The sequence below is a fragment of the Morus notabilis genome, unplaced genomic scaffold, assembly GCF_000414095.1.
Source record: "Morus notabilis unplaced genomic scaffold, ASM41409v2 Scaffold130, whole genome shotgun sequence".
NCBI classification, from domain to species: domain Eukaryota; kingdom Viridiplantae; phylum Streptophyta; class Magnoliopsida; order Rosales; family Moraceae; genus Morus; species Morus notabilis.
This window is the reverse complement of record NW_010359451.1, coordinates 226,366-233,565: the sequence shown is the minus strand read 5'-3', so window position 1 is coordinate 233,565 and position 7,200 is coordinate 226,366. Positions and strand designations below refer to the sequence as shown.

Sequence of the window (7,200 nt, the reverse complement as noted above, 5' to 3'; positions counted from 1 at the left end):
TGATGATATTTTCTATTAGTGCTTGATGAGAGATGATCGCCATGCACCATGCACAATAGAACTTCCAACACGGAATGATCACCAAACGGGAGTTTGAAGAGTGGAAATTCAAAAAATTGATAGTGGGTGGGAAAATTATATAACAAATAATCCTATTTTTAATGTCGTTTGCTGCTCTGTTTCCTCTGTTTTCAAGTCTCTGTCTCAATAACTTAGCGGTAATTGCACAAGTGACTTTACCTTACGTTGTAAAGTTCAAATCTTCACCCTCAATTCAATATGTATACATATTTCTACATATTTTATATATGTTATGATATGTCTATACATTTGTTTTTTTTTCCTGGTTGACATAGTACTATACCAGTTGAAAACAGTACAACATATAGCAAGCGACTAACATAATAAACAACAAATTATGCTATTAACTGTACATTGTTGGCATCAGGAAGATCGTCACCAAATAATCACCAATTCCGATTCAGAGCACCTGTGACTTCTACTTTCTCAAGCACTTTGCCTATATGTAGTAACAAATTTAATTAAAATCCCTAAGAAGTTTGTTTTGAAATTCATAAACCATTTATTTCGGTAAGAATTAATTTTCAACTAAAAAAAGAAAATTGGAATATATCATAAATTTAACTTACTCAAGAGTCCTTCAAAATGCCAGGAGTCCCATTCTACTTCATTATGCCCTGAAGGAAATTGTTAATATACCACTTCATTAGTAATATTGAAGACTAATTCGCAGATTTGTTTCTTTTCCATGAATAAAGGTCTAAAAAAGCCAAATATACATATTTACCCAGACAGCAACATTAAAATTAGAAGGCAGCAGTGCATTTTTCCGCAAGAAACTAATACTAAAATCACCGACCTAGATTGTAGGCGAAATGGTTCAGAAATATAGAGGTCAATGGAGTGAAAGAATATTCTTTCTCATCCAAGATGTTCATAATCATGTCATAAAAGCTATCTAAAAAAAGGAGAACATGACTTTTTGCATTAGAACATAATTCTGGTGTTTTACCCTATTAGTAATGCGTCTTACTGAATGTTAGATTAAATTATTCAAATTGCAGACATAATCCAATAATTTAATTAAGCTTACACTTTGACAAAGTTTAAACTAACATTTACTCAGTACTTACTTCTCATTATTTCTTGGATCATCATAAGTGATTCCAAGCCAAAAGCTGTATATTCTCCATTAACTTTGTGAGCAAATCGAACTTTTGGGACAGCGTGAAGGCTTTGAAAATCTTGGAACATCAAGAACTTTGTGGGCATTTCAATAAATCCAAGAACTTTAAGGTTTCTTAAATGCTGAAGTCCACAGGGCACCTCCACAAGTTGTGGGCAAGAACCGATGAGAAACCTTTCAAGATCACACAATGCTTCTTCCTCTATTACTATAGAATCCAACATACTCAAATCGCTGAGGTAGAACACCTTAAGTTTTTGAAACGTTCCTCCCTCAAAGTGAAGTTGCTTACCACAATATGCATCATAATAAATCCCAAGTTCCAAAAGGTTGTGCAGATTTTGGAGCCCTTTCAGTGGATCATCTTCCAACTTTGACCAACCAAATCGTATTCTGACTAGATTTTGAAGTTTTGCGATCCATTCTGGAAACTTCCTTAGATGGCCGTCTAAGTTGAGATGGCGAAGAAACTGAGGGGGCGAGGACATCGATTCCATATTGATGGTCTCATCTTCACTTATTGAAGCTATGCTAAGGGACTCAAGGTGTTCCATTTTCCCAATACAATCACATAGGGTCCTACTGTCTTCACTTCTCAACTTTTTGATGCCTAACTTCCTCAACTCTGTCAACTTGCAAAGCTCTTTGAATAAGTCAAATCCCTCAATGTTGGCCTCAACAAAGTATAACTTCTGCAAGGCTTTTAACCACCCAATTCCCTTCTCTACTTTTACTCCTCTTTGTACCCTGACAATAGAGTCCATCTTGTATTCAATGTGGTACGCTAAAAGATGTCGCAACTTATGAAGCTTATTTACTTCAACTGGCAGCTCAGATACCTGTGATTGCTTTAGATCTAAAGTCTCTAAATTTTCCAACTTTCCAATTGATTTTGGGAGCAACTGTACTCTTGTCCGTCGCACACTTAAATATCTCAAGTGAAATAAATTTCCAATATCTTTGGGTAGATAATCTAGACATGGAGCACCTTCAAAATCAAGTACTTTTAGAAGCTTGAAATTGTTGATGACTGTACTTACAATAGGACGGGGGATATTGTCTTCATTAAAGGTAAAAATAGAACGCACATGAGAAAGTTTGAGATTCCTCGAAAGAACATTAAAAGAGCTGTGGATGATCGATAAGCGCTGAGATGTCCTTTTCAAAGTTAAATAACTTTGTGACAAAACTTGACAAAAACCCAAATCTTCCATCTTTTTGAGGATGATCTCACGTAAAAGATCATGTATGCGACAACTTTTGGCTTTTCCGTCCAGTTTGGTCCTTGGCACTTGAACCAGATTTCTATTTATTAGCTCAACCAAGTACTCTTCTGCAACTATTTCTAATGATTTATCCTTCTTGGGTCTCACAAAGCCTTCAGCAACCCATTGTCGAGTTAATCTTCCAGGTTTGATAGAGTATTCTTCTGGGAAAATACCAAAATATAAGAAGCAAGATTTAAGGTAGTAAGGCAAATCATTGTAGCTGAAAGATAGAATTCTTGTAATACTCGTCAAATGTTCATTGCTGTCTAACTCTGAACTGAGACTATCATGTAACTTTTTCCATTGTTCAACACTCTTGTTTTTGGTGGACAAAAGGCCAGCTATGACCACAATTGCAAGTGGTAATCCTTCACATCTCTCAACAATCTTCCAAGACAACTCTTTCAAGTAGGTTGGACAATCCTTCTCACATTCAGAATGAAAAGCTCTGTTGCAAAAGAGCTCCCAAGCTTTCTCTGGGGGCAAGGGTTTTAGATGACGGATATAAACAAATGATGTAGTTCTACAAAAATTTGCAACTTCCACATCTCTTGTTGTGATAACTATCCTTCCACATCTATTATTGTCAGGTAAAGCATTTTTTATATCAGCCCAAAAATTAATGTTCCAAACATCATCGAATACGACCACATAGCTCTTTCCTTGCAAGTAATTGCTTAACTCCGTTGTCACAGCGCGCTCATTCATTGCATCAATTCCCTCAGGCGCAAACTCTCCTCTTGCCTGGCAGATTTTGCTTATTAAGCTCCGAAGTAGCTCTACCTTATTGTATGATTGAGACACTTCAATCCAAGCATGACAGTCGAAGCATCCATTCACATGTTCATAAACTTGATGGACCAAGGTAGTCTTTCCAACTCCCCCCATCCCTACCACCGCAATCACACTGCGCTGGCAAGATTCCCCTTCTAAACTTTCTATCAACTCAGCTCTAGCAGATTCAATGCCCACTACTTCAGTTTCCTTGAGGAAACAGGAATCCTTTCGAGGATCACTCCAGCTTTTACCTGGAGGAGTATCTATAGCTCCTTGTGGTAGGGAATTAAAGCCATACACTGCACTTTTTTGATTTATATCACGGACCCGTCTTTTGATATCTTGTATTTTTAAAGCTATGTCATGACGCGATTTTAATTTTACGAGTAAGAAAGCATTTCTACGGAGGAAGCCAATAAATCTATGCTTGTGGGGACGTTGCTGTTGTGCCATGAGATGCGTATATTCATCAATAACATCTTCCAGTTCAAATGCCGCTTTCCTAAGTTTTTGCACCCAAATTTTAACTCCATGGCTATTGTTTGTCCTTTGATCAGATTCTGCTCTGGTATCCGCATCGTTGAGGAAAGCCAGAATGTAGTCTAGATCACATTTTATTTCCTCAACTTCTTGGTGGACACCTCTCAACAAGTATGCTTCTTCAGTCAGCAATGGGATCAACTTGTCTATAACTAAGCCCACTGCAGCCTCTGCCATCTGATTTAAACTTATTTGAAGGCTTATATCCCTGATCTTCTAAATCTTTGATCATCTGCCATCAATTAAATACACATATTAATGAGCCTTCCTTAGAATGCTATTTATACCACTAGTTTAGCACACAAGTAATTTCATCACTAGCATGCTTCACAAATTGGTAGAGAACTCACACAAACAAAGGATTAGCTAGTGTTTAATAACTTTAATCAAACGGACTTGGGTGTTGCTTTTAAAATTAAACACAATGTATTAAAACTTTTTGCTTGTTCTTCTCTAAACCTTTAAATTAAACAAAACGGGCATTCATGCTGGAAAAAAAAAGTAAGGAAAAGAAATATAGGGCCTATTTGGCCATGTTCTCTGTTTTCTGTTTTTGGAATTGTGTTTTCAAATAGTTCTTAAAGAACAAATGGTGTTTGACAAGTGTTTTCCAAGAATAGTTTTTCAAAAAAAAAAAAAAAAAAAAAAAAACAAGAAGTTTAGATAGAGTTTTTCAGGAAATATTTTACTTTCTTGCCTTTATCTCTTTCTACTTCTATCATAATTTTCTCTCCTCACCATCTCTCACCATTCTCTTTCATTGTTCTCTCTCCTCACCTTCTCTCTCATCATTCTCTGTTTTCACTTTCTCTCTCCTCACTTTCTCAGCCTCAATTCAATTAAAGCACAATAATTTCACTACAATTTTACTTACACAATAAAATAGAAAAAAAGAGAGCAACATAAAGGAGTTTCAGCACATCCAAACAACGCTACTTAATAGAAAAAGGAATACAATCTCAATGAGCGAACCAAACTTAAAAAAAGAAGCAAAAGTATCAAGGAAAAAAAAAAAAAAAGAAACCCACCCTAACAATTACTCGACCACTCTTTGAAATTATAAAAACAGTTGCTCAACTACAAGTATTAATTAAATTTAAAGTTAGTCTGTTTCAACTAACTTTGTTTACAGCGCAATATATCTAACTAATTTCTAGCAATGTGCTTAGGCCACATAGCATGAGCAATGTCATCACACACAGCTACCATAGCCGAGCAACTCCATGATTTGAGTTGCTTGTCCTAGCTTGGTCTTGTCTGCTAGTTTCCATCCCCTTCTGTTCTCATTCCCTAAAAATAGCATTATGTTGATTTCGTTCACAAATAAAATTATGAAGGGCACACCAAGCTATAACAATTAAGGGTTGTTGATGTAGCCACAATGGCATTTCCATTGCTGAGTTTTACGAAGTATTTTATTAAGTATACAAGACAAACAGATGAACACAATCCACATCTGACACCCACAACTAAGTTGAATCTTCTTTATACTCCATGTTTAGTCTTTTTGTGCATTAAGTTCTTTAAACTCATGTTTGGTCTTTCTGTGCAAAAGTCTGTTTGTGCATTAATCAAAATACAAAAATATAGTCCAAATTAGATATTACAACTCGGTGTTAGTCAAAATACTATCTCCAATACTGTTTCTAAGTTCCTACTAGATGTAGTCCAAATCATAATTGTCTCAATAAACACATGCTTACAGCCTATCCAACCAAGCCCTTTATCCGGAGGACTAGACACTGGTTAGACAACGCGGGTCAAAAGGATGGCACAGATAGACAATGCATTAATCACACATTAGAAAAGGGAACAAAAAGAAGCGAAAACTTTGCCACGCAAATCACACAAAAAATTATACACATATACACTAATTTATGGAAAACAACCGCCCACTTCATATATTTCCACTTCTATCAGAATCTGAAGTAGTACACAACGTTATACGCAACCCCACTTTCAAAAGTAGAAATAAATGGCTAAGAAATCTTGAGAGAAAATAAACTAATATTCTAAAAGTTGACTGCGGTTAACCTTTTTTTTTTTTTCCCCTCTGAGAAGGATATATGACTTATTTACGAATTTGACAGAAGTGAAACCATGAAAAGCCATTATTTCAGAGTAGATGCAATTTTCTTTATAGTAAAAAAGCAAAAAGTTATCGGAACTTAACAAATTGTCCCGCAGAGCAATCAAGTCTTCCAAGCAGAACAATCTGTCAAAACTAATACCGTTTTCGTCATGTATATAATAAAATTCCCATCTCAAATTCACAGAAACAAACAAGTAATGCACAACTAACAAACAAGCACTCCTAAGCTCTTTAGCTTCACTAATCAGCTCTTAAGACCATATCCATTTATAAAGTGCAAGAAAATGGCGGACTTAAAAACGAGCTACCAACCAAAGTCGATTTTTTTCTATAATAAAAACATATCACAATATTTCAAAAACCTAATTTCTAAAACCAATTCTTACCCAAATCCTAGTTCCTAAACAATCAGTTTTTCCTCTATGCTTGAACAGATTGAATCATAACAAAAGAAAAAGGCAGAGTTCAAAGGAAGAAAAGATAGGTACGAAATCACAATTGTCGCGTTTGAAATCGAGAATTCTGATGGAAACGATGCACTTACAAGTTTTAGAACAACCAAAAGGCACAATTACACATATATGTTTGTAACACTAATTCTTACCTGATTGAGCTGAGCAATACAAGATTCCACAGTACTATCGAAAGTGAATGCGAGAAGAAAGTATGGAAGACGGAGAATAACTGGTCAATGCTGAGAAAGGAGAACGAAAGAAACAAATAATGAAGCACTAATGTGGCATGGTAGTTGAAAATTTGAAATTAATATAAATGCGTTGGAGTACTGGAATCAGTGACGGAAGCAGTGACGGAAGCCGGAAAATTTAATCAGAGAGGGCTAATAACTACAATAAATATTTGGAATACCGGTAGTTGTATAATTCTACATAAATAAGTTGTGTATATTTATATATAAATAGTGTATATTTACATATAAAATCGTATATGTTAAGTTATAAAAAACGATAATGTATATTAATTCTCAAAATATGTATTTTTTATAGTAATTAGTGAACACATAGTATGAAAATATATATATTGACTAATTTATTATATTTCATGTTAAATATACATGAATTACATGTAAATATACACGATTTACATATAAATATACATAATTTATGTGAAAATATACAACTATCGTTCCGGTTAAACACTTTTTAAGTGCCTGACCGGAAACCTTACCTAAATATTTAGTCAAAATAAATAATTATTATAAATATATTAGAGAATGAGGGATTTGCTGTTCATATAGACTTGATTTACTGTAGTCTGTACAGTGCTAGGACGGTTTTGCCCGTATTCTTTGCTTTCCC

General features: G+C 34.9%; 1 protein-coding gene across 1 annotated transcript; it reads right to left on the bottom strand.

Annotated features, from left to right (window-relative positions):
• Positions 1-222: 222 nt before the first annotated feature.
• On the bottom strand, positions 223-6,565 carry LOC21401880 (disease resistance protein RPM1). The gene is made up of 4 exons (XM_024163119.1): positions 6,489-6,565; positions 1,155-4,024; positions 651-698; positions 223-520 (listed from the first exon to the last, which is right to left on the bottom strand). The coding sequence occupies exons 2-4, from the start codon at positions 3,967-3,969 to the stop codon at positions 468-470; spliced, it is 2,916 nt and encodes a 971-aa protein (XP_024018887.1). The 5' UTR covers positions 3,970-4,024; positions 6,489-6,565; the 3' UTR covers positions 223-467.
• Between the last annotated feature and the right edge of the window lie 635 nt (positions 6,566-7,200).

Excerpts from the sequence above, each read along its gene's own strand:
- LOC21401880 (XM_024163119.1), bottom strand. The coding sequence starts at position 3,969 with ATGGCAGAGGCTGCAGTGGGCTTAGTTATAGACAAGTTGATCCCATTG. Across the intron at positions 699-1,154 it reads GATCCAAGAAATAATGAGAA|GGCATAATGAAGTAGAATGG; the intron begins GTAAGTACTGAG and ends AATTTCCTTCAG. Across the intron at positions 521-650 it reads GCATTTTGAAGGACTCTTGA|GCAAAGTGCTTGAGAAAGTA; the intron begins GTAAGTTAAATT and ends TACTACATATAG.